This window comes from Muntiacus reevesi, chromosome 18 (genome assembly GCF_963930625.1).
Source record: "Muntiacus reevesi chromosome 18, mMunRee1.1, whole genome shotgun sequence".
Taxonomy (NCBI): Eukaryota; Metazoa; Chordata; class Mammalia; order Artiodactyla; family Cervidae; genus Muntiacus; species Muntiacus reevesi.
Window position 1 is genome coordinate 55325368 of NC_089266.1, and position 25546 is coordinate 55350913.

The following is a 25546-nucleotide window of genomic DNA, read 5'->3' on the forward strand; positions in this document are numbered from 1 at the left end:
CATTCCCTTATGTATATAACTCTATCCCTATGACCAGTGTCTAGGGCAGGGATTGACACATGGTTTAAAGTCAACTGGAACCATCATGGGATGGTTCACAGTCAACTGGAAAGAAATGCTGTCTTTCATTGACTCGGTGTGAACTCAGGAAGATGCGGGTCTTTCACTTTCTGTTCCTGCCACCAAACACGGTCCAACATTAAAGAAACCCTAAAGAAGGACAGAGTTGATTCCTAATGTCAGTTTGAGCATCTGTATCAACCCTTACTTGAGGCCATTCTATACCTGGCCTTGCATATTAGTGAGCCTAAAATCCCTTTTTATGTTCAGGACTATGAGTTATGTTGGATTTCACTTGGAAACCAAAGAGACCTAACAGTCTCATTCTCAGGGAACAAGGCAGAAAGAAGACTGCAGACAGGACAAGTATAAGTAATTCTGTATTTATTTGGTATTCAATGCACCTCCCTTTCCAGAGAGAAAAGACACAGTCTGAGGTATCCCGTATTAATAAATCTCCCACATCCAGCTTTACATCCTGAAATCTTAGGCCCCGTAATTAAGGTCTGTTATCATCATTCAGAAGTGATTAAAAATTTTCCCTGAGATTATAAGGCTGTACCTTTGTCCACAGAATATCTTTCCTTCCAAAATTCAAGAGAAAAGTAGGAAAAGGGAAGTCTTCTGGTTAGTGGGAGAGGCAGATAACTTTAGATAGAATTCCTGAGAAAAAGGTGTAGAGTCAACCACACCACTAATACATTTTCTCTGGCTATGAACTCCTATCCTTTCAATGTCTCCAAACATTTCAGAAGGGAAATTCATTTGTTCCATATAAAGACACTTTAGCTCAATGCTATGTGCAAAGCAGTCTGCCTTCTGTTATCTGCTACAGCTGCCTTGATGCCTCAGTGTCCAGTTAAAAGCAGAGCTAGTGAGGTATGGACAGCCTTCCCCAGGGGCATATGGGAAAAAGAAAAACCCAAACACGGATGATGAGAAAAAATTGTTATCATGCTACACAGTTAGGTCTGCAATGTTTATCAAAATGGTTTGAAATCAGAACAGCCTATGATCCTCCCCAGCTAGGAATGGGGAGGGACTTAGTAGATGATTATCTCAAATTAGGCAATCCAAGTCAGCAAAGCATAAGGCAAAAGGACGTGAGTCTTCCAGTCTTGGAGTCCTGACAGTCAGCTCTGAAGGCAATGAAACTTTAGTAGGAAATCACCCTCCCGGATTGCAACAACTCACAGGTGGGAGGAAGTCAGCTGACTGGGATCAGTCACTCTTAGGCAGCGTTATTAGTCCTCCACCCGCCATCCCCCTAGAATGGCACAATGGAATGACTGTGTTCCCTACTGAGGACTTCACTTTTTAAGAACAAACAAAGGTTTCTATGATCTGACCCGCATTCCACAGTGGAGAAAGGCAGTGGGTCCCGGGGTGGGGAGACTGGGAAAGGAAGCCAGATGTCCGGCAAACACGCTCAAGGACAAAGTGCTAGACAGTGTGCAGGCCTCTGAGCACGGGAAAGGGAAAGGCAGGCTGAGCATCGGTGGCTGTTGCACTTCCAGAGACGTCATTCCATGAACAGCATCCCGCGGGCACGGAGCTCCCACGTTCCTCCCCTAGGTTCTCCTGTAGCTCTGACAGGCTTTCACCATGTCTTTCAAGAAGTTAGGAACTCCATTCTGCAAAGGAAAGGAGACCGTCAAGTCTGTATCCTCACAGCGATGACTCCTGATTCTTCAGGATGTGGCTAAGGTGAAAGAAGATGGCTTTGGGAATATACATATGACAACAGGGGCCCTGAGCAGATTTCCACAGCGTGTTGCCACAGATGATGACAAAAGGGAAGACGCAGGACACGGGTAAGGCAGTGGCCACTGTTGTAAGACCCTGTTACACATTTTGGCTTTTCCTAATAAAAAGCTAAGATACTTAGGAGCTATCATTTTTGGAAATGAAAGATAAAATGGAAGTGGCATTGCAGGGGAAAGAAATGAGAAGAAAGACTTGCTTTATGAAATTAGACAACGGTAAGGACTGAGGGGCAAGAGTGGGTATGCCATCCTTTAGTTAGTGTTGATCACTGTTTAAGAAATTCCCCACACATTGTTCTATTTACTCCTCTATATGGTGGGGCTATCCATTTCCATTTTTAAGGGGGAAGAAATTGATGGTTTCTCTAGATTACACAGTCAGAAGCAGGGCCAAGATTCAAACCATCTTGTGTTTGATTCAAAGCCTTTTCACTCTCCCAGGGAACTGGTGAGCTCTCTCCCCAGTAAGTAGGACCTTACAAAGCGGGCTGAATGGTCAGCATGATTCTAGGTTCTAGGCAGTCTCGAATGACCTGGGTACCACTGGGGTTCCCTCTCCTTACAGAAAAACAAAATAACCATAAAGAACCTGGAGACTTCTCCAGACTTGAATATGGTTGGTTGTCTCCCAAGCTAGGTCAGCCTAACTCCTCCATGAGCAGATACAGGGTCCACAGGCACCCTTGTTCCTACATGGAACAGGCTACCGTTTGGGAGCTTCCAGATAGTGATCCTGAAGGGGTCTTGGTGCAAAGCAGGGTGGGGCTGGCGTTCCTTCTAAAGTTTTGTCTTTTGTCCCAGCCTCTGTCCTAGGTATTGGCCACCCCAGGCCTAACACAGTCCATCAACCAAGGTGTTTCATAAAAGAGCATCATGAGGCCTGAGACAGCACAGCTCTTCAAGCTGACAGCCCCACAGGCTAAGACAACAGCTGTCAAACACACCTCCCCTCCTGCTTCCTGGGGTCTCACCTTAGCAGCCCAGTTAATGACCCAGGACGGAATCTGGCCACCAGGATTATCGAAGTAATACATGAAAACTAGAGAGAGAGAGAGAACAATTCAGGAGGGAACCTGTTAGAAAGATACAGTACAAACCCTGCAAGCCTTCCACTTTCATATCCAGCCCAGAAAGTAAGGAGGCAGGTCACAAGGACTCCAGGAGACTGGCCCCTCTGCCGTGCTTTACAGGAGGCTTACACAGAAACACTGTGAACAACAGCCGAGGCACCTTCTGTGGCTATTTATTAATCACCTGGCAAGCAATACACTTAGACACAGTTTCTCATTTAATTATGGCTCTCATTAATTATAGTAATCCTAAGAAGTTGTTAAGATTAAACCCTCATTTATAAATGATGAAGTGAATATTCAGAAGAGTGTATGACATGCCCCAAGTGGCACATCTTATTAACACACATCACAACTAAGTTTAGATTTCGCCTCAGCCTCAAGTCCACACCCACTCCAGGTCAGCAGGTGGCTGCACGGATCTTCTGCCCCCAGTGTATCTTCTGAGGCTGGAACTCAAGGCAGACCTAGGTTCCGAGTCCCTGGGTGTTTGCTGAGGAGGAGCTGCCTCCCCAGAGGTGGTCCCACCAGCCCTCCTGGCCACCCCTTCCAGCTTGTGCATATACAGGACGTTCCCAAAGTGAGTTTCTAAGCCTTCTGATTCCCTTGGGTGTCCTAATTTCATCTAGACAATGCAAGAGTCAGTAAGGAATGAACTGATCCACGTGCTAGTCCACCCAAGCTCCTGGGGATGAAATGCTTCTCTCTTGCTTCTTGTGGACGGGTGTCCAGCCTCTGACCTCAGGGAATAAGCATCCTGCACACTACGCGCCTGCAGCCCTGACAGGTACCCCAACCCGTGCCCCTTTTTACCTTTGCTCCCCCCCTTGCCATCGCTCTGGATCGCCAGCCTCTGTGAGTACTGCTTCACCCGGATCACACCCGACTTCTCTGGAATCTGTGGCTCAGAGGTGCTCTGGGACACGATCACGTAGACCTTCCGCCCTTCAAAATCCAGCTCCCGCCGCTGCCGCACGTAAACATACTACACCGCTGGTCAAGGCACAACAGCAAGGCCTGCATTGAGATGCTAAGCGGAAGGAAAGCCCGCAGCAGAAACAATGGCACATGATTCCACTCCTCCGCTTTGTGATGGCCCCCTTGCTCTGTTATCTCGGGTCCCACCTGGCCTTGTCATTTGAGAGGGTGCGTTACCCGCTGGAGATTGGTTCCCTGCTGCTTTAGTTAAGCGGGGAACCCAGTCCTCCTTTCTCCAAGAAGGCAATGAGATCTCAGACAATTGGTCACTTACCAGCTGTGTGATCCTGGGTGTGTGCTACTCAACTTTTCTGCTATTGGTTTCCCTCTACAGGAAAAAAAGGTAACACTGCCCTGCAGATAAGCTTGGTGGGAGCATGGGAGAGAGACTGAAGCAGAATCTCACTCACTAGACAATGGGGTCATTGCTCTCTGTCCTCCCCCAAAGGCCCTAATCATTGACCTCTATGCACAGAGGATGGTCAGGCAAGGATGCTTACACCTGGCAATCACAGGAGGACACATGAATAACCAAATAATTAGTAGGCAGATGGCCTCACTGGGTCTGGTTCACCAAGAATCACAAAGCCATTTCATCTCAATAAGCACTCACAGACCAGCCACTATGTCTATGGCACTATTACAGGGAAGATAATTCGATTTTAAAAAACAGCAGGAGTCACCACTTATTGAGTCCTTATCACATTATCATGTGCTTTATATTTAGCATCAGCTTTGAAACTGAGAAAGTCCCGATGAATTCAGTGTAAATATTCCCATCTTATAAATGACGAAACTGAGACACAGAGAAGTAAAGAAAAGTTGCAGAAGATCCCATAGCCCAGCTAATGTGATGGAATCTGTATGTGAACCCAGATCAGACTCAAAACCCTGGTGAGACTTTCATAGCTGTAGAGGGCTCAGCTCTTTAATATGTTCATTGGACTTTCTAATGGTAGAAATGTAGGCTTCATAGTAGAAGGAATTAACGCTTAAAAATAATCCAAAAAGCCAGTAAAAGTATAATACAGCTTCACTTACTGCAGCAGCGAAGGCCACAGCCCCAGGCCAGCTGGGTCTCTGCGGCACCCTCGGTGGTCTGGCCCTCCCCAGGCACGCTGCGGGACGTCTGTCACCCCACATGCTAGCTACTCCCTGACAAGTAAAGCGCTTACATGTTTTCAGGAAGGAATGATGCTGCCTTAGCTCTGGATTTCCTCCCTCCCAAGCCTTTCACTTTTTCCTCAGCAAATACTGTCCCACGGCTTGCTCAGTTCATGTGACGGACGTCCCCGGACTCTCAATGAGGAAACAATCGATAGATTAACTGCGATTTCACAGGGTTCCTTCAGCAGTTGGCAGGTCCCGGGTGGACTGGAGAAGCACCGGTTCACTGAAGCCCAGGGAGGTGAGGGGCCTTTTCCAAGGTCACGTAGCAAACCAGTGAGCACACATGCAGCCTGGGAGCCTTCCCTCCAAAACTACTGCCCTTTTCCTTACACTGTTCTCTGTGCTCAAAACCTGAACAGCCCTGCAGAGACAGAAACTGAGATACTCATCACGGGGTTGAGTGGCATTGGAAAGACAATGCAGCAGAACTGCAAGGAGCCCCAAGTGTCTGCTCCCAAGAACATCCCCCACAGGGTCCTGTGAGGTCAGAGTTTGCTCTGGTCCAGATCACCGTCTCTGGACACAGCTGGACCTGGGTCCACGCCTGCGTCTGCTGCCCGTAACGGTGAGACCTTGCTGAGAAGCTGAGCAGCGATCTGAACGTCCCTCGGCCTCAGTTTTCTACCCTGTCTGAGGGGGACGATGACTCCTACGCGGCACAGTTTTGGCAGGATGAGAGAAAACCATGTAAAATCTAAAAGATTAAATAACCACAATTGGCTGCAATACATACCACCTATATACAAACTGCTTAGCAGTCTGTGGGAACTGTGCCAAGAAATAATCCCTTATGGAGTCTGTAATGTGGCCGAGCCAGGGTGACCAATCACACAGGAACAATACCCACACTCACCCCCACGCCCCCTCTCTCTCTAGAGCACAATTATTCAGGAGTAAACAGGCTTACAGAATGCTACAGCTGGAAAAGATTCCAGCAGTCATCCAGTTCAGTGGTTTCCAAGCATTTTTTTTTCAATCTCCAAGATCCTTTACTTAAAGGATTCTTTATGGAAATTCAATGTGTAAAACAATCAGCTGCTATGATTGAAGAAAAGAGTGAGGTCAAAATCACACCTACCACCACCCAATCTGTTTACCCAGCAAATGTCCATCAAACCTCCTAGCCTGCCCCTAAGGGGCGTCACAGAACCCTGAAGTGTCAGCTAAAACTCCCCACATCTATTCAACTGCTTCATATCATAATCAAGGACACTGAAGCGGAAAAACATAACACACAGTGTCCAGAGCCAATAATCGGGAAGGAGGGGAGGAGGAGAGCTGGAAATGTCGGGACTGAGTTCAGCTCCCAGCTTCTGCCGCCTGACTTCTCTGGGTCCTGGCTTTCTCCTCCACAGACTGAGGGAATGTACTGAATACTCTATGAAAAGTTGTTCTCAGATCCCCAATTCTGTGGCACAAGGGCTTCCCAGAAAAGTTTCAAGAAAGTGTGAGCTGCCTTCCTGTGACCACGGTTATAGGTGCTCCATGTCGTCGGCCCAGAAGCCACACTCTGAGGTCTCTGAAAGCCACACAAGAGGAAGAGCTTTAGCAGACAACGTGGTCCACACCTGCTGGACACGCCACCACTGGGTGATGGTCCCAGGGCACAGACGCACTTCAGAAAGCTGAGTAAGGTGCACCTTTGGAAAGGATACATCTCTGTTAGACATGGGGAAAGGGTACTTCACTTGCCAGTAGACCACTCTTTCTCCATTGCATTCTTTCTCATAGAGTTCTAAGAAAAGAAACAAAACAAAGAAGTTACTGAATCTGGAAGTCTATTTGGTTTCAATTAAGAGAAAGCTTTGATATGCTGCCGACCCTTTAGGGATGATAAAACACTAACTCATAAGACACAGAATTCTAGAAAAAGTCTGATAGATTCATTACCACTGAAAGCTTGTTGCCAAGAGGCAGAGTCTAATAGATATAAAAATGGAGTAAAAATAAGAGAACCCAACAAAAGTTGTTCATCATATAGCACAAACAGTCTCAAAATTCAGTGAAACCAAATTAGGAATTAAAATAAAATTTCAGGTTTAAAAATCTGGGTAACCGCTAGATGCTGAAGCTGAAACTGCAATACTTTGGCCACCTGATATGAAGAACTGACTCATTTGAAAAGACCCTGCTGCTGGGAAAGATTGAAGTCAGGAGGAGAAGAGGACAAGAGAGGATGAGATGGTTGGATGGCATCACTGACTGACGCGATGGACATGAGTTTGAGTAAGCTCCAGGAGCTGGTGATGGACAGGGAGGCCTGGCATGCTGCAGTCCATGGGGTCCCAAAGAATTGGACATGACTGAGCGACTGAACCCAACTGAACCACTAGATGTCACTAGATTACCAACAGTCACACTGCTATGCCCCTACTCCCCTCTTCAGACTTCTTGACTGAGTACAGGTGTCCTGGGACTAAGCCACCCAGTCTGGTGTGTTCAGTTGAGAAATGAAGATTCCAGAGAGTTCAGTGTCCTTCCTAAAAAGCTAGGAAGTGGCCTAACTGTGCTAACTCTAAATTTCTTTCCTATCTCCCATGTTGCTTTCTGTCACAGTTACAGGGACCAATCCACCATGCTATTGCATGCAAATAGCATTAGCAATTGGAAGGAGATAGTAAAAGAATGCTATGAAGCTTCTAAGCTGTGTGGGAAGCTTCTAATTAACCATTTAGAGAATGAGCCAAGCCAAGTCCACTGGAGGAACCAAAAGAGTCCCTTTAGAAGATACTGACTTTGTCAATGTGTTAATTAATTTAGCTTTTGAAATAACAAAATCTATTAGAAGCAGACCATGGGTAAAGAGCTTGCCAGTCCATTGGTTCAAGAGGGTGAAGCTGCCCTTGAAAGGAAGGGAATGAGTGGATATGTATTGCCTTGCCTGCTTGGCTTTGAATCCCCTGTTCCTGTAGCAGGGTCTCATTCTCCTTCAAAGCATCACCTTTCTCTCCATCCCTATGTAGTTTAAGCAGAAGTGACTCAGTGGTAATTACAGGGCTGGGAAATTGAACGAGACATGACGATGGTGATTAGTTTATGGAAGGCGTGTGTGGACAAGACTCAGATTGCCACTCTTGTAAGTTTAGGCCAAAAGTGCTTTCATAAAGGCTGTCAGCTAGCTCACAGAAGATCTAGGAGGACTAGAGTTAGGTTAAGAACCTCAGGACTACTCCAGAGAAGTCAAACTGCTGCTGCCTCTGGACCTTATTCCAGTGGGGACGTCTGATGCCAAGTACCACGTGGCAGACACTGCCAAGGTCCACAGTACATGACTGAACCACGGCTGCCAGGGAAATGGACAGGGAACGCCTGACTTCACCCTTGGCAGGTGGGCATTACAATTCCCCCTTCATAGGAAGCCTATTTGACAACACCAAGTGACCTAAAATCATGATAAATGTCCCTAGTACACAAGCACATGGTCGATGCTGAGACAATTAAAGCCTGTCCTGTGACTCTGAATGCAATGAGTGGAAAACTTCCTATTCCTCTGGGGTGATGAACTTTGTGAGAATGTACGCCTGCATCTTCTTGTGGCATCTTTGTCATGACACAAGAATCTGCCCGATAACATGGTCCACACAGACGGAAACAGAGTCAAGTTGGAGAAGTGAAGTGTCGAATGCAGCTGACCTGGAATGAGACACCCACGCCGTTTTCAATGTAATAAACCAAACCAAAAAAAGCTTCTTCCTTTTCTCACACTGCCATTTGTTAGCTTTTGCTTCTTGCAACCAAGATTCCTGCCGACAGCAAGGCTCTGTCAAGGTTTCTGGCCCCCCGGGCTAGCTGTGTTTATTTCACTGTGACTGACTGGGATGGTAGAAACTACTCCCCGCTCTAAGTGGCAGCAAGATCCTCTATCACTGCTCATAACTCTCCATTACTTCCAGGGAAAAATCGAGGAACCCTAGCCTGGTGGTCAGTTTAGGTCGTTGGGGCTCTGGGCCCACCTTCCAGCCTAGTTCCAGATTCTACTCCCCAACTACTCAATTGCACACAATTTTCTAACATTTTATGTTGCTTCACGCCTTCTCTACTTTACTCATGCCATCCCCTCGGCCTTGAATGCCCTTAAACCTCTCAGCTCCTCACCTCCTCACATGTACAAATATATATAAAATCTGGATGCTTATAAAACATGGATTCAACCTCTAAAGCAAATCTTCAGTACCACCTTTTCCAAGAAGCCTTCCACGATCTCCTAGGTTTGTGGATGACAACACTTAATATTTGAGAGCAAAGCAACCTTCAGAGCGAACTGGAGAGTGACTTTAGTAGTACTCAAGGAACAAACCCTGAGAACAGCAAAGTCACATTTGACTGAGCACTTTAAGATGCGTTTGCTTAAATTTAAAACGAAAAATATGGTAAAGTTATACCTTTTGCTTACTAATGGCTAGAATAAGTAACATGGGATTCTACTTTCTAATTGGTTTTGAAAAACTGTGTCACTCACCTTTAACATATTGGTCCCACTGTTTCCTATAGGCTAAATCCATATAGACATCTGCAAGCAGATCTGGTAAGCAGTCCTCCAGAACACCAAAGACCTTATGCGCATACAATCCAGTCTGCTACAAAAACAGAACAGGCAGAAACAACCTGTTGATTGCCGTGTTAAGACTATACAGCATCTGAAAAACACCTGTTCACGTAACACTGAGCACTTTCCCTTGGTCCTGCTGACACAGTGGTGAAAAAGCAGACGGGAGCCTGTCCCCATCAGTCCTATAAAACCGGCCTTAGGCACTGGTGCTGGTGACAGCTATCTGTTATCCCGGCAATTTAAGCAGGATAAAAGAGCGGCATGTGACAAATGGTGCCTGAGGTGCAGGGGGAGCAGAGTTAGTGGAAACTTCTATCTTATCAGGTGTTCAGGAAATATCTCCATGAGGAATTTATCCAAAGAGTCTGTTCTAAATGCTAGAAGGAGGTCAGCATGGGGAGATGAGGAAACCCCACTCCGGGTTTGGGAGAGGGTCCTTAGGCTGATGGGCTGGCTTACTCAGAGAACAGAGCACTAGGCGGAGGCAGAGCTGGCGCAGCAGAGGCCAGAGGGGCAGCGGGGCTGTGTCCAAAGGGCTTTGCCACTCAGGGTACAGGGGTCAGGATTTTAGTTTAACTGCTCTGGAAAACCAGCTCACGACTTCAAACAGGGAAATGACTTTACATGGGGGTGGGCAGCCTTTAAAGGATGATTCTTGCTGCTTGGTAGAACATAGATCATGAGGGAGCAAGGAGATGGGCCAGAAGACCGGGGCAGCGGTCCAGAAAGAGAATGATGGTGACTGGACAGGGAGGTCACAATAGCGATGGGGAGAGGTCAGACATTTAGTGACATGTTTTGGAAGCAGTTATCAGTAGAACTGCCGGCAGATGGGCTGTGGGGACAGAGAGAGCGAAGAATTGAGGATAACTCTTGGGGCCTTCCTTGAGCAACCAGGTAGATGGGAGAGGAGGGTCTCTGTGGGCTGTGGGGTAACCAAGATCTCTTCCTTGGGCAGGTGGAGTTTGAAATGCTTATTAAACACCCACGTGGGTGTATCATATAGGCAGTTAGCAACCAGGATTCAGACTACTATATCGAATAACCACAGGCATAATGAAAGCCAACACATTGCTTTAACAATTCCAAGACAGGATTTTTCACTAACTGCTCCCTTTTTCCTATAAATGACTTATGTATAAAAGAAATGAATAGGGAGAGAAACATTAGCTTTAAATGCTTTAAATCATACTAGTCCTTTTTATTCAGAAAAAGGTCATTTCTATATTCTTAATTACAAGAGATTTCTCTTCATATTAAGCTGTATCCTCTTCTGTGAGGGTTCTGGGCTGGAGTTGGTGACACTATATATTTCACTCTGTCCAATGGCAGCTCACAATTCCTGACTCCCACCTTGTCAAAAGGATCTATTATTAAGATAAAATCAATGGCTCAGATTAATTTTGGTGCAAAAGCAAACAAACAAAAATGAAACTTTAAGACATACTCATACTTTCCAGTGTGAAAGCAATCCTATTGACTAAACAAACATGAATGAACTTATCTTTTTAAACACTGTTCCAGAGAATTATGTGACGTCAAGGTATAAACATGGAGAATCTTTCTAAAAGATCCTGAGGCTTCAAGGGTCTCCTGACTCAGGTGGGATAAGTACAGCCCAGTTTGGGATCTCAGATGTACATGAAAGTACCTGGCAGGTAATTGACGGCAACATTGAAACTTGATTCATAAGGTTTCAGCTTTAAAAGTACGTGGCTTTATACCAAGGGTTTCCAACCAGCAAATGATAAACTGGCATGCCTCACTCTGCCACATGCCGTGCCGTGGATGTCCCAGAGGAAGGGCAGGACTAGGGAGACATAGCTTCTCCTGCCCTCTCCCCTCAAACTCACACATGGGAAGATAGCGAGGGGCTATACACAACACACATCTACACCCACACGCTTAAGTCAGCACCAACAGAGACAAAGACAATGCACTTCTGTTCAGGAATATTGGGTCCCCATTTTCTTGATATGGGCTTCCCTTGTTGCTCAGCTGGTAAAGAATCCGCCTGCCATGTGGGAGACCTAGGTTGGGAAGATCCCCTGGAGAACGGAAAGGCTACCCACTCCAGTATTCTGGCCTGGAGAATTCCATGGACTGTATAGCCCAGGGGGTTGAAGACTCGGACATGACTGAGTGACTTTCACGTTCACATTTTCTTTATATAGAGAAATATCAATAACCTCAGATATGCAGATGACACCACCCTTATGGCAGAAAGCAAATAGGACCTGAATAGCCTCTTGATGAAAGTGAAGGATGGTTTAAAACTCAACATTCAAAAAACTAAGATCATGGCACCTGGTCCCATCACTTCATGGCAAATAGATGGGGAAACAGTGGACGCAGTGACAGACTTTCTTTTCTTGGGCTCCAAAATCACTGAAGATGGTGACTGCAGCCATGCAATTAAAAGACACTTGCTCCTTGGAAGAAAAGCTATAACAAACCTAGACAGTGTATTAAAAAGCAGAGACATTACTTTGCCAACAAAGGTCCATCTGGTCAATACTATGGTTTTTCCAGTGGTCATGTATGAATATGAGAGTTGGGCCATAATGAAGGCTGAGCGCTGAAGAATTGATGCTTTTGAACTGTGGTGTTGGAGAAGATTCTTGAGTCCCTTGGACTGCAAGGAGATCCAACCAGTCCATCCTAAAGGAGATCAGTCCTGGGTGTTCATTGTAGGGACTGATGCTGAAGCTCCAACACTTTGGCCACCTGATGCAAAGAACTGATTCCTTAGAAAAGACCCTGATGCTGGGAAAGACTGAAGGCAGGAGGAGAAGGGGACGACGGAGGATGAGATGGTTGGGTGGCATCATTGACTTGATGGACATGAGTTTGAGCAAGCTCCAGGAGTTCACAATGGACAAAAAGCCTGACATGCTGCAGTCCATGGGGTCACAAAGAGTCACACATGACTGAGTGACTGAACTGAACTGATTTTCTATACAGTGAGCAAAAGGGATAATTATGTATAGAAAAAAATGATCTCCTCAGCTTCACATGAATTAGCTTTGGTTATCTGGATGAATTAAGACAAAGTATTTCCTGGAATTAGTCCCCTTCCCTTCTGAATGTAGTTTCTGCTCTTAGTGACTTCACTCCAGTAATATCACAGAAAAGAAAACAGAAAGTCCTCTAGGAAGAGAAAAATAGAGTGATGCGACTTACATGAATACCCAAGAATGAACTACTATGACAACTTCCTTTAAACATTCCCTTCATGGCAGGACTGAGAAATGCCAGAACACCAGAGAAGCAAAATGCTTGGTGACACCTTTCCTAGGCCATCAATAAAATGTTCTTTTCAAGCACCGAGTAGCCCCACTCAAATTCTGGGTCAAAGCAATTTTTTACCCCTCATTTCTTTCAAAAGAAGGGGATTGTTTCAAAAGAAACAAATTCACATTTTTGTTATGTCTCTTAATAATGAAATTTTCATAATTATAAAAGTAAGTCATATTCATTGAGAAAAATTAAAAGATGCCAAAAATAATAAAGAAAATTAAAACATGTAACTTCATAATCCTCAAATACCAACTAATAATATTTTGCATATTTTTTGAGTAAATAAATATTTCTATGTGTTATAAAATGGGAGTAAGATAGTATAAACAGACTGTATTCCTATTTTTAACTACATCATTTTGAAACTGAGTGATCACAGCTAATTTTATTATTCTGTAAATTATTTTTGTTTCCATATATTTTCACAATTATGAACACTGCTGGAAAAATTATTCCAAATGGACAAACCTGGTTCATAATTCTAACTTCTTCATTAGGAAAGCAAAATGTTTCTTCAGAGATAAATTTTAGGGTAAATGACATTAACATTTTAATGCTCCTTATACTTTTTATAAACCTTAAAAAAGAATTTTACCTATTTATACTCTCACCAGTAGCAAAGAAGCATCTCACCAGAACTAGGTACCACTGTTTGTACAAATAATTTAGCAGGAGGAAGCATAAACCTTAGTTTTATTTCGGCAATGTACTGATGTGTAATTCTCTTTCAAATTAGAGATATAATTCTGGTGCAACATTTTTTGCAGATACATTTTGAAATGTTCTAACATTTCAATAAATGACTCTAAACAAGTTTACTCAAGAGGTACTTGGATTTTCCTGAAGGTCCTCCAGAAAAATACTTCTAAGGATGGCTCAATCTCTTTATCTAAAGTAAAATGCAATGCATGCTTTTCTTTTTTAAATTACTTTTAATTGCAGTGTAGATGGTTTACACTGTTGGGCGAGGTTCTGCTGTATAGCAAAGTGAACTAGTTATACATATACCCACTGTTTTTTAAGACTCTGATGTTGGGAAGATTGAGGGCAGGAGAAGGGGGAGACAGAGGATGAGATGGCTGGATGGCATCATCGACTCAATGGACATGAGTTTGAGCAAACTCTGGAAGACAGGGAAGGACAGGAAAGCCTGGCGTGCTGCAGTCCATGGGGTCACAAAGAGTTGGACACGACTGAACAACTGAAAAACAACAGACTTTTCTAATGATCCACTGATTACAGGATACTGTAATTTCCTACATTACAGGTGGTAAAAGAATTATTCAGGGGTAGAGAGTCAGTTAATACCATGTGCAGAATATAATTCCCAGAAGAAACAGGAGATTCGTTATAGCACACACGCTCTTTCTTACTAAGAGAATCCCTATAGCCACTTGCACAGCTAATAACCTTCCTGATCTCTTCTACAGGTAGAGGCAACCATAAGACAATTCCTTCTTCTTTTGAATATGGGTATGCTGTCTAGAGCTGCAGCAGCTATTTTGTGATTAGGAGATAACAAAAATGAGAAAGCAGAGTGAAAATATTCAGAGTTTTACTGACATTGTTGATCAACTGATCCAAAGCCAGCAACTGCTGACCTCTGGACTGCTTGCTAGGTGAGAAATATAAACCTCTCTTTGGGGACTTCCCTGGTGATCCAGCTGGTAAAGAATCCCCCTGCAATGCGGGAGACCTGGGTTCGATCCCTGGATTGGGAAGATCCCCTGGAGAAGGGAACGGCTACTCACTCCAGTATTCTGGCCTGGAGAATTCCATGGACTGTATAGGCCAGGGGGGTCCAAAGAGTCAGACCGGACTGAGTGACTTTCACTTTTCACTTGTTTAAGACTTTGCTAATCCAGTTGTCTGTTACTTGCAGCTAAAAGCAATCCTACTTATTACAAGTAGTACAATCCTACTTATTACAAGGTTCTTATTGAGAATTCTATTTGAGTTCTGTGACCCTGAAAAATAGAGATTAAGAAACTCTCACATGCTTTGTGTTTCAAAAAACAGATTATCACAAAAGAATCACCTTTATACACACACACACACACACACACACACACACACACCTTTGTTTACCTATCACAAGGCCAGACACAACACCTCTAAATTCCCTTTGATGGTCCCATAAATGATCAGCTAAGCTGCTTATTCCAAGGATCAACAGACACAAAATGTTTGTTAACCAAACTAGTTAAGCATCCCCTTCCTCCAGACACTAAATTTTGGCCCAGCCTCAGTCTAAGCAGCGTCCAGCCCTGCTGAGAATAAACTGGCCTCAGGGTAAGATATTCTGTTCTATTCTCCAGCAGACCACTTTCACCTCACTTCCCCACACGCGGTTTCAGTCTTACTGACTCCTCTCTCTCTGTAAAAAAAAAAAAAAAAAAAAAAAAAAGAAGACTTTTCTGTCTCACTCCTGAGAAACTCATGGATCTCATGGTCTAAGTATTCTTCCCAATACAATAACCTCCAACTCTAAGTCCAGGTTTGTTTTTTACTTGACATTAAAGTAGACTGACAAAATAGTACTGATCAGACTTCTGAACATTTCCAAGCAAATATGACTATGTAAATTCATTAAAATGGTACAAAAATGCATAAGCGTTACTAAAATGAATAGTTAAGGAAGAGAAGTAAGAGATAATGGACACAATTAATGGACATTAACCTGAAGCATATTTAATTTTGCATAGAAATCTGAAACGTCACACACTCTGTTACAGAAAGTTCCACCTCCTTCTACTATGTACCATGGAAAAAAAAAAAAAAAAACACTACCATGGGCCCACTCTATCCTTGGGTCTGAGAAAACAGTCAGGCATGGTTTACACTTGGCTTTTCAGCGTGGAATGGACTTGCCTTGGTGATCTGTCAGCGTCAATACAACTGCCATGCATTCTGCACCGGAAGCTGTCCAGTCATTCTGACCTGCTATAAACTCTTTCAATAATGCTAACATTTATTTCTCTAAACACAGTGCGGTTTCCAGTTTTATGTTCACTATCTTGTGTGATCTCACAGAGCCCTGTGGTATCAATAGGGACACTGGTGTCACGTCCTATGACACGAAGCTCAGAGAGGTGACATCTTGCTCGAGTTCTACAGTTGGCTCTTGGGACAGCCAGAGAGAGGAGGACGCTGTGCCCTCTTCTCCCCACGACGGCTCCTAATATGGCTCTAGTTTCTGCACACTTGCTCCAAGCCACTGCTCCAAATGACAAGCTGACAATTTCAGTAAAGACGGCACAGGCTCTAGAGCTGAAAGGAGCCTAGATCCTTATGTAAAAAATGAGAGCGATGCATCAAAAGTCAGCTGATGACTCCTGCTGCCAAAACCTGGACGGGAAACTTTCCTTCCAGTCCCTAACCCAGTGTTCCTGCCCCAGACGACCCAGAAAAATGCAAATCTGCAGAGACAGCAAGTAGCTTGGTGGTTGTGTAAGACTGGGAACAGGAACAGGAGATGACTGCAAATGGGGAACAGGTTTCTTTGGGGATAACACAAACACTTGAAAATTAGACTCAGGGAAGGATGCATGACTCCATAAACTTACTAAAAATTAGTGAAACCATACACTTAAAATGAGTAAATTCTGAGGTACTTAAATGATACCTCAATAAATACAGCTGTTAACACTAGAAGATTATGAAACTCACCCAAGGTCACACAACTAACAAGATTGACCTGAAGTTCATTAGTTGCAAAAGAACCTGGACTTGAAGCCAGCGATGTGACAGCAGAGTTCACAGCCTACGATTCCGCCTCAAAGTGCCACTGACCTCTCCCAACACAGTATTAGAGGAATCACAAGCCGTAGAGTATACACAGCTATGGTCAAGGCGACCGTGTAATTGACCATTCTAGCAGACGGTTCTGAGTGAAAGAGCTTTGTAATATGTCTTACCAGGACAAGCAGGTCTTGATGGGTAGAGTAGAACATAGATCACCCTACTCAGCAAACACCATTTAATTTACTAGAGGCTTCAAAATGTGTCCTCTCATTGGATCCCTGCACAAATCTGGCAGAAAAGGAATTATCTCCAGCTTATGGATGAGGAAGCTGAGACTCAGCTAGAGTTATAGGTTCATAAATCCCAAAACCTCAGAGCAATTAACCACCAAAACTGTATTTTAGACCAGGAGTTACTGAATCTGTCATGCTGGGTATTTTTCACAGTCCACAAGCTAACAATAGTTTTTAGATTTCTAAGTGGTTACTTAAGTCAATATATAGCCTCTTAGTCTATAAAGCCTAAAATATTTTCTATTTGGCTCTTTACGGAAAAAAAATTCGCAATCTCTGCTTTAGACCATTGCCACCACCACTTCTAAAAACATACAGTTCAGAAAAGCTCTGGATTACTAGAGTTGTACTGCAATTCCACATGCAAGAGAGGAATCTTTGTATTATAAACCCCAAATACATTATACTTTATTTTGAATCACATGTGGGTTTACCATTTAAGCTCAGACCACTCTTCAAAGTAAATCTGCTGATCTTGAGCACACCATACAAGATAAACATAACAATCTTAAATAAAACTTATTCAAATTCAGAAAACCAAAGAGAAAAAGAAAATCTTAAAAGAAGCTGGCAGGAAGGAATGGGTGATCACTTGACTTATAGAGGAATACAGATGATAATTATAGTAGACATCTCATCAGAAACCACTCTGCAAAAAAACAGGGGGTAGGGTGAAATATATACTATTTTGAATAAAATAAATCACTGACCTAGAATTCTATATCCAATGAAACTGTCCTTCAAAAGTGAAGAAATAAAAACTTTTTCAGACAAACAAAAACAGGGAATTTATCAGAAGCAGACTTGGCTCTGGAAAAAATGTTAAAAGAAGTTTTTCAGGGAGAAAAAAAATATGGTACAGGTCAGGAACTCAGATGTACACTGCATAAAAAGTGCCTGTTTTATTGTCTTAAAGCTTCTGGAAGGTATGAAGTTTTTGTCTTATTCATCAGGTATCACCAAAATGCAGGCACGCAATAAGTTCTGAAAAAGTGCTTGAATGGGTCATGAAGCAGTATTTGGAGGTTTTTTCTTACTAGGGTATATTCAAACAGCCCAAAACCTGCTGTGGAATACAAAGTCTGACTTACATCCACAGACAGGCATGGGGGATCCTACTCACCCCTCCCCACTAAGGCATGCCTTCAAATCTTGGACCAGCACCTTGCGATCGGTCAGCATCTTCATACTGCCTCACACCACAAGCTCATCCTGAGAGAAGTGACAACTGAGGCTCCAACATTATCTGTCCAGTTACACTGGGGGTGATGGAGCAGGAGAGAGACAGAGACAGAGACAGAGTTGACCTCCACCGGTGGCAGAAAGTAGAAGGAGGCTACATATGTTGCTCAGCTTTAAGCCATGCTGGGCCTACCCACTAGTAAATAACGGCTCTGTAAGTGTCTCGAATGCATCAACTGCTCCATCAATCATGTTGGTACCTAGAAAGATGGGAAAAGGGAGAACAGTCCTGTCATCCAGAAGTGAAGAGGCCCATGATGCCAGTCGGATTATGATCCCATCTGGGAAACCAGAGTGGGAGCTTCTCACCCACTGAGGTATATTTGTTTCCATGGCAATTTAATCTCTGTTTCCTTCCAAAAGGCCACGGTATCTCTCAACGCAGCATGGCTGGACCTAGTTTTTCCAGTCACGCCAGGCTCTCAGTAGTTCAGTAGGCCAACAGCACAGGGAAGAACAGTCCCTGGGAAACCACTGTCTGCTCTTCACCAGACTCATTGATGAGAAGAGCTTTGGAAGGACAAAGGCGGCCACTTCTCGCAGGGCCAGACACTTGGTTTCAAATCGTAAGAAGTCAAGCCCTCAGTCAGATCTTTCCAGACCAATATTTTCTTGGTCTAAATCAATGACATGAGCCTCTGCGTGCCAGTTTCACACCATCTACTGGCAGATCACAGTGTCTACTGGCATAGGATTCAGCCTAAAGCTCCAGGGACACCTGACTGCAGATCTCTGGGCAAGCTTTTGCAAGTGACCATGACCCTTCTCTCCAGGGGACCACATCCACTCCCAAGTGGCCACCAATTTAAAAACCAGAAAGAGTTAGTCTTAAAGTGGACATTACTACTTTTGATGTAAGATAGTCTTCCTTTTCACTCTTCCCTCTCCTGCCCCTCAGTGTCACCACATGGGATGGTGCACCTTGAGCACCACGTGAGAAGCTCCCCAAACACCAATGGTTCTCAGAGTATAATCCATGGAGCATCCATATCGCCTGGCCATTTGTTAAAAATAAAACTTTAAAATGAATGAGAAGGAGAAGTAAAGAAATGTAAAGCCAACTCTCAAGTCCCACCCAGATGCACTGAATCTGAAATGGACTAAGATATTAACTGTGAATTTTAACTGGCTTTGCAGATGAGCCTAGTATGTGCCCAAGGTCAAGAATCATTCCTCCATGTATCATTTCATTCAATGTTTGTAAGAAGCCAATGATCCTAAAAAGCAAGAATTATACTTGCTTTGCAAATGAGGAAGCTGAGATTTTAAAATGAAATAGCAGCCAGCCAACATCCCCCACGTAGTGAGTGGGGCCTGACTCCTGGCCGCCCTCCAACACCAGGTTCACTGTGGTCCTGCGTCCTTCTGGCTCTTCTGGCTCTTCCTGGAAAACGAGGGAAGGTCAGCCTGGCTCTGGAACTTAGTACTCAGTGTTCCCTCTACTGCAATGGTTTATAACACAGCACGCTCATTAAAATCTCTTGGGAAGCTTTCACATTAAAAAACAAAAAGAAGCAACAAAAACATATTTTATTTTGAAACATTTCAAACACCCCAAAGTAGACAGGACAGAATAATCAGCCTCTATGTGAAACGGGAACTTTTCAAAAGGACCATCCAAATTCCACTCCAACTCCATTCAATATGGGGCTCTAGTAGGGCTGAGAGATGTCCTTAGAGCTCCCCCGGCAATTCTAATGTGCTTGAGCTTTGAGGAATACTCTCTGGTCCATTTTTCCTCTGATAATTGCAGGACGCAATCTCTTATTTCATTTATATCTCCACTCAATTGTTACCTCTGGAAGAGGGTTCTTCCAGATTCCTTATATCTAAAGTAAGTACATCACATCACCCCTGGATATCCCCACCTCCCCATAACATCTCTGTATCCCTTCATCACACTTTACTTTCTTTGTAGCATTTTTCAGCTGCCATTGCATTATGTACTATGTTTATTATCATCAGGGAATACTGTTTATTGTTCAAGAAGTTCATTCACTGAACCAGCAGCTCCAACTTCCTGCTCCCTGCTTCTGCCCAGGGTCTGTCAAGGCAGGACCACGTGGGAGGCATGCACTGAATATCTGCCGAATAAATGAAGGATAGTGGAACAGAGCAGAGATTGTAACCCAAGACTCTCTGCCTCCAAAATCCACGCTCTTTCCCACAGTACCACACAGAATAGCATTGCACATAGCAGTGTTGCACGAGCTTTGCTTTCAGGTCAGTTCAGTCGCTCAGCCGAGTCCTACTTTCTGTGACCCCATGGACTGCAGCACACCAGGCCTCCCTGTCCATCACCACTCCCCGAGCTTACCCAAACTCATGTCCATCGACTCGGTGATGCCATCCAACCATCTCATTCTCTGTCTTCCCCTTCTCCTCCTGCCTTCAATCTTTCCCAGCACCAGGGTCTTTTCTAAGGAGTCAGTTCTTCGCACCAGGTGGCCCAAGTATTGAAATTTCAGTGTCAGCATCAGTCCTTCCAAAGAATATTCAGGACTGATTTCCTTCAGGATTGACTGGTTTAGCTTTGCTTAGCTTGCAGAAAAAGAATGTAGTTCTGAATTGAAGCAAGCTATATATTTGGTACTGAGTTTATCAAATGAACATGAACATGCCCTGGTTCATGTCTAGTCACTAGCTATGAGGTCTTGTGTGGCTCGCTCTGGGTCTTACTGTCATCCATAAAATAGGAAAATAAACCTGTCTCTACCTATCTTCTATATTTGTTGACAGGGATAAATGAAAACTTATGTGTAATAGCATTTTGTATATTAAGGGGCCACATAAAGATAAGTTAGCACTACAACTTTGGGAAAGAAAAAGAAAGTGAGAACAAGAAACAGAGCAGGAAAAGAAAGCAGGAAAAAAGAAAAAAGAAAGGGTGATGGTAATTGGACAGAGTGGTTTCAAAGAGACTTTCTAAGTCTAAAATTCTGTGATTTAATAGGAAAAGAGAAAATGGAAAAGTATCAAAAGGTGTATATCAAAAGTAGCCATTTGTTCAAGAACAAGATTCAGAATTATTTGTGTCTACGAAAAGGAAGCCACATATCTTTTTCATTTTAAAATACAATTGATCTGTTACACTGCAAACTCTTTCAAGTACCTCTATGCTATGTCAGTCTTTTCAAATTATGTGATAGTAACTTTGTTACAGCATCATTTTTAGATCATGATCACACCTCCCTGATTCAGACTCACAGCAGGTTATTCCCTGTGGAACAGTCAGCCTGGTTCAACTGGATAAAAGTCACTGAAAAGTCTGAGAAGGAGGTCTGTCTGACTCTTCTTATTCCATAAATTCCAAATGGTACATTCCTGATGAAACAGCTAATATGATTTGTATGCAAGCCATGGTGGACTGCCTTTATCATAATAAGGACATTCATCCATTGAACATGTCCCTTACTCAACAAAGATTTAGCAAGAATTTTGATGAAAAGGGTTATTTTTGTATGGGTACCAACTGTAACCTTACTGCAACAGAATCAAGCATTTCAAGAAGCCTTACCGGATTACCTGTCTCAGCTTCTGCTTATGGGTTTCACATTAACAAGAAACAGGGAGAGACAGGCAGATCAAGAGACTCATTCCAGCAGGGTGGAAATCTGTAGATGGTTATTAAGAAATAAGATGAATAATGTGTCTATTGATGGGACTGAAGTAAAGGTTTTAATGCAACACCATCAAAAGTCAGGTGGGTCAATAAGACCCCCTGCTAGTCCCCTAATATTAACGGGCCCCAAACAAGTCCACTCGGAGGAATTTAAAAAGCCAGATGATAACAATTGCAAAGAAAACCCTGAACTGCAATGGCCTGGGCAATAGTCTGAATAGTCAGGGTCTCTAGACACTGAATGCACATGCAGATCAAGGAGGCCATGGGCAGTGGCCCCCAGCCTAGCTGCTGAGGCTCAAGAGCACACCTATTGGAACTGTATGGCCTCCAACTTAAGGGAGTTCTCTGGAAAGACTTGTAACTTATATCAATGTACTATGACTGCCCTCAGACCCAGAACAGGGGGAAATAAGACTTATATTATGGTTCATAGGGATAGGAACAGTTCTGAATACCCATCCTCCCCCAGGAGGGAGGGGGGCCCTGCTCCATATCAATATACAATGGAACGATACAAAGCCAGACACTCTGTCTCAGCTCAGGCAGCGGCTGTTGTGGGATAAAAGGCACAGCACAAGCCCCTCAAGGGACATGAGGGGCATGATCAGGACTGACGGGAGGACTGGTGTGGAGGAGTCACGGGCCCTGGACCAGCCTAGTCCCCCGAGCACAGCCCACCTGGCATACTTGCCCTCTCTGAGAGTCAGTGGAGGAGTGTATCATAGCACAGGTCTGGAGCTCAAGCTGAGTTTCAACCCCAGTGTGAGTCTTGAGCCATCAACTTAACCTTTCCTTATATCCATTTCCAAACTGGTAATAAGGTGATAGTCTATATAGTGCCTGACAATATTGCACCGATGTTAGGACTAGGTCCGTGCTTGCAGAGCACTTAACCGTGTCTGGAGCATAAGACAGCATGCAATGAGCTAGCTATTACTGTAGGTATTATTTTTTACACAATCAACAGGGGCGGAAGGGGAACGATGAGATCACAGTCTCTTTCAGGTGCTTGATTTCAGGTGTGCAGGATGGAAGGGAAAGGGTGGAAGGCCAAGAAGCAAGTCAGAAGATCACTGCAATTCCAGGTAAGAGGTGGCACTCAGGGTGACAAAGGCCAAGGAAAAAAAGGCATGGGGAAGGGGTCGGACATATACATATGAGCAGTGAACTGCCAGCATCTGGCAAATGCCTGGATGAGGCCGGTGCGGAAAATGAAACGATTTCATCCAAAAGATAAAAGGATTTTTTCAGAAAGCATGTCCATTTTTGCAGCAAGGCAAATGCTTAAGTGACGCTCAGAAATTAACTCTGCCTGCCCTACACGGAGCTTCCTGCTCATCCTGTTGTACCCAGTGACCCTGGGCACACAGACATTCAGAGGGCCTCCCTTCTCCAACAGTTTAATGCTCTGGTCTCTGCCAGGAAACCTGCACTTCACTTACCTTGCCTAAAGGTGACTTTTAACCATGCAGCAGCTCGCATACAGAGCAACCAATGACCGGCCATCATTCCACCCGGCCGGTTACCTGGCTCCCAAGGCCTTTGGGCACATCCGCAGCTCCATTCCTCCTACCCTTTAACTTCTCCCCAGACTTTTTAAAAACTTTTTCTTCAGGCTAAAGTTATTCCGTGCAGTTTGCAAGCAATGGGGCAGCACTCAAAAGGAGCAAGTTAGTGAAATGACTAGAGACGACGGTAGGTCCCTTTTCAGCCACACTCCTCACGCCACACATACCACCCTGGACATCCACTCTCTGAAGATCCCAGTCGCTTTCCTACCTAGACTCAATCTTAATATACTCCCCGCCACACAGATACCTCTGGCACCCACCCGGGAGCGAGGCTCAGGTCCCTTGCAGGCAAGTGCATGGAGCTAAGAACCCGCAGACCCTCGTTTTCACTCTGTTATTAACTTGTAACAATCCACTGGCCCTGTCCGGTCTCAGACCTGGGACTAAATTCTGAAAACGTGCCCACTCCCCACGACCCGCAGAGGTCAAAGTCAGCTGGTGGCACCCCCAGCCCAGAGCCAGCCCTCTGAGCTCCAGAAGACCCGCAGGTTCCGGACTTCCGGTTGCAGCCCCCCGCCCCCCACCCCCATCCCCCGGCATCACCCTCCACCTCCACCCCCACTCCCCCACCTCCAACCCCCTGGGAGCACCCCACACCGCCGCCCCCCAGGGGCACCTCCCACTCCCACCCCCCACCCCCCGGAGCAGCCCCATCCCACCCCCGCAGACGGCCGCCCGGCGGTCCTCCAGGGGCAGACAGCTACCTGGTCCAGCAGCCGGTAGACGCTGATGCCCTGGGTCTCCACCAGCAGCTCCCAGGCGGCCCCGGAGAGTGCGGGCCGCTGGAGCTCGGCGCAGGCCTCCCGGAACTGTTCCTCGGAGAAGGCGCCGGCCCCAGCCTCCATCCTTCCGCAGCGGCGGCCCCGGGGCCCGGAGGGGAGCGGGGACAGGCAGGGCTCTTGTTCGGAGGCGGGGAAGAGAGAGTGGCCCAGCTCGATTGGCAGGGACCGGGGAAGGACCAGGACGCGGCTGGGGGCGGGGCCTCGAAGGGCGGGACCGTGAGGAGCTCGGGGTGGGGCCTCGAGGGGCGGGGCCTTGAGGGGCCGGCCTGGAGGTAGGGGCTGACCGAGTGCTGCGGAGAAAGGTAAGGAAATAGAACTAGAGAAAGGTTGGACTTGATCTGCGGAAACGTGGAGGGCTTAGGAAATGGGGATTCAACAGGAAGAGAAAAAGAAGACACTGCTGCCATCTCAGAAACATACTTTCCAAACCTGCTTGCATGTCTCTACTTTCTCTGAAGAAGATTAGGGAAGGTCTCATAGCAGTTTAGTAGAAGTGGGAGGTGAGATGGACAGAGTGGAAATGCTTGAACATCTCAGGGGTCAGATGCTGGAGCAATGTTCCGTTTGCTCTGTTATGCACTTTAAAACATTGTTCTGCGAAGAGGTCCATGGGATTCCCCAGAAGGCTAAATTAGGGGTCCATGGTACAAAAAAAGATAAAGAAACCTAATCCATAATAGTATGGTGCCACCACCGGGAGGGTGAAAGATGATCTAAAAAGGTATCATGTTGTCCATCCAAGATTTCTGCTGCTTGTATAATTTAGATCTTTTATAACTCAAAGACGTTTTTGTTCCCTGAAGTCCCTTTGTTTTACTATATTTCTTACCGCCACATTGTACTTTGATTTGGATAAAGTGGACAGTTTAAACGTCAAATCAGATAACACCGCATGGCTGCCAGTAAACTCGCAACCCTTTCCTAATCTGTAAAATGGGGTAAAATTGTGCCACCAGTTAGAATTCAGGAGGTGACCACATAAGATAAACATAGAACATGTTTGTACAGTGCCTATCAAGGTAAATTTATAAAAATTTCCACTTGCCTTACATTACTAGATTGAAATGTTTCTCTCTCTATACTTGAAAGGAAGACTTGAAGTTGATGGCAAACTACATTTATGCCCATTTCCAAGAAGAGAAATAAAATGAGATTTGGCAGCATAAATGAATTATGCCTTTATTCAGTTCAATGCTGGTTCTGTTCTGTTTCATGAGGATGGAAAGAGGGATGTGATAGTTTCTGACACAAAATACATGAAAGATCAGAGACTACTGTTTCTATAATGCCTTTTTTTTTTTCAATTTTATTTTATTTTTTTTATTTTTTAATTTTTCAGTGGGTTTTGTCATACATTGATATGAATCAGCCATAGAGTTACACGTATTCAAATTTA

The 25546-nt window shown here is 44.7% G+C and overlaps 1 protein-coding gene across 2 annotated transcripts; it reads right to left on the reverse strand.

The window, feature by feature from the left end:
* Window positions 1-427: 427 nt before the first annotated feature.
* On the reverse strand, window positions 428-24332 carry LOC136149638 (phosphatidylcholine transfer protein). 2 transcript variants are annotated; one of them, XM_065910071.1, is made up of 6 exons: window positions 24073-24332; window positions 9504-9618; window positions 6700-6779; window positions 3710-3881; window positions 2798-2865; window positions 428-1694 (listed from the first exon to the last, which is right to left on the reverse strand). In XM_065910071.1, the coding sequence occupies exons 1-6, from the start codon at window positions 24211-24213 to the stop codon at window positions 1632-1634; spliced, it is 639 nt and encodes a 212-aa protein (XP_065766143.1). In that variant the 5' UTR covers window positions 24214-24332; the 3' UTR covers window positions 428-1631. The 2 variants fall into 2 exon arrangements, with proteins under 2 accessions (XP_065766143.1, XP_065766142.1); XM_065910070.1 differs by having other exon boundaries at window positions 9504-9621.
* Window positions 24333-25546: the final 1214 nt, after the last annotated feature.

What these genes read in the sequence shown, in the direction of transcription:
- LOC136149638 (XM_065910070.1), bottom strand. Translation starts at nt 24,213, where the DNA reads ATGGAGGCTGGGGCCGGCGCCTTCTCCGAGGAACAGTTCCGGGAGGCC. An exon ending in TCTACCGGCTGCTGGACCAG is followed by an intron (nt 9,622 to 24,072) that starts GTAGCTGTCTGC and finishes CTGTTTTTGTAG; the next exon opens with CAGACTGGATTGTATGCGCA. An exon ending in GTGGGACCAATATGTTAAAG is followed by an intron (nt 6,780 to 9,503) that starts GTGAGTGACACA and finishes TTCTTTTCTTAG; the next exon opens with AACTCTATGAGAAAGAATGC.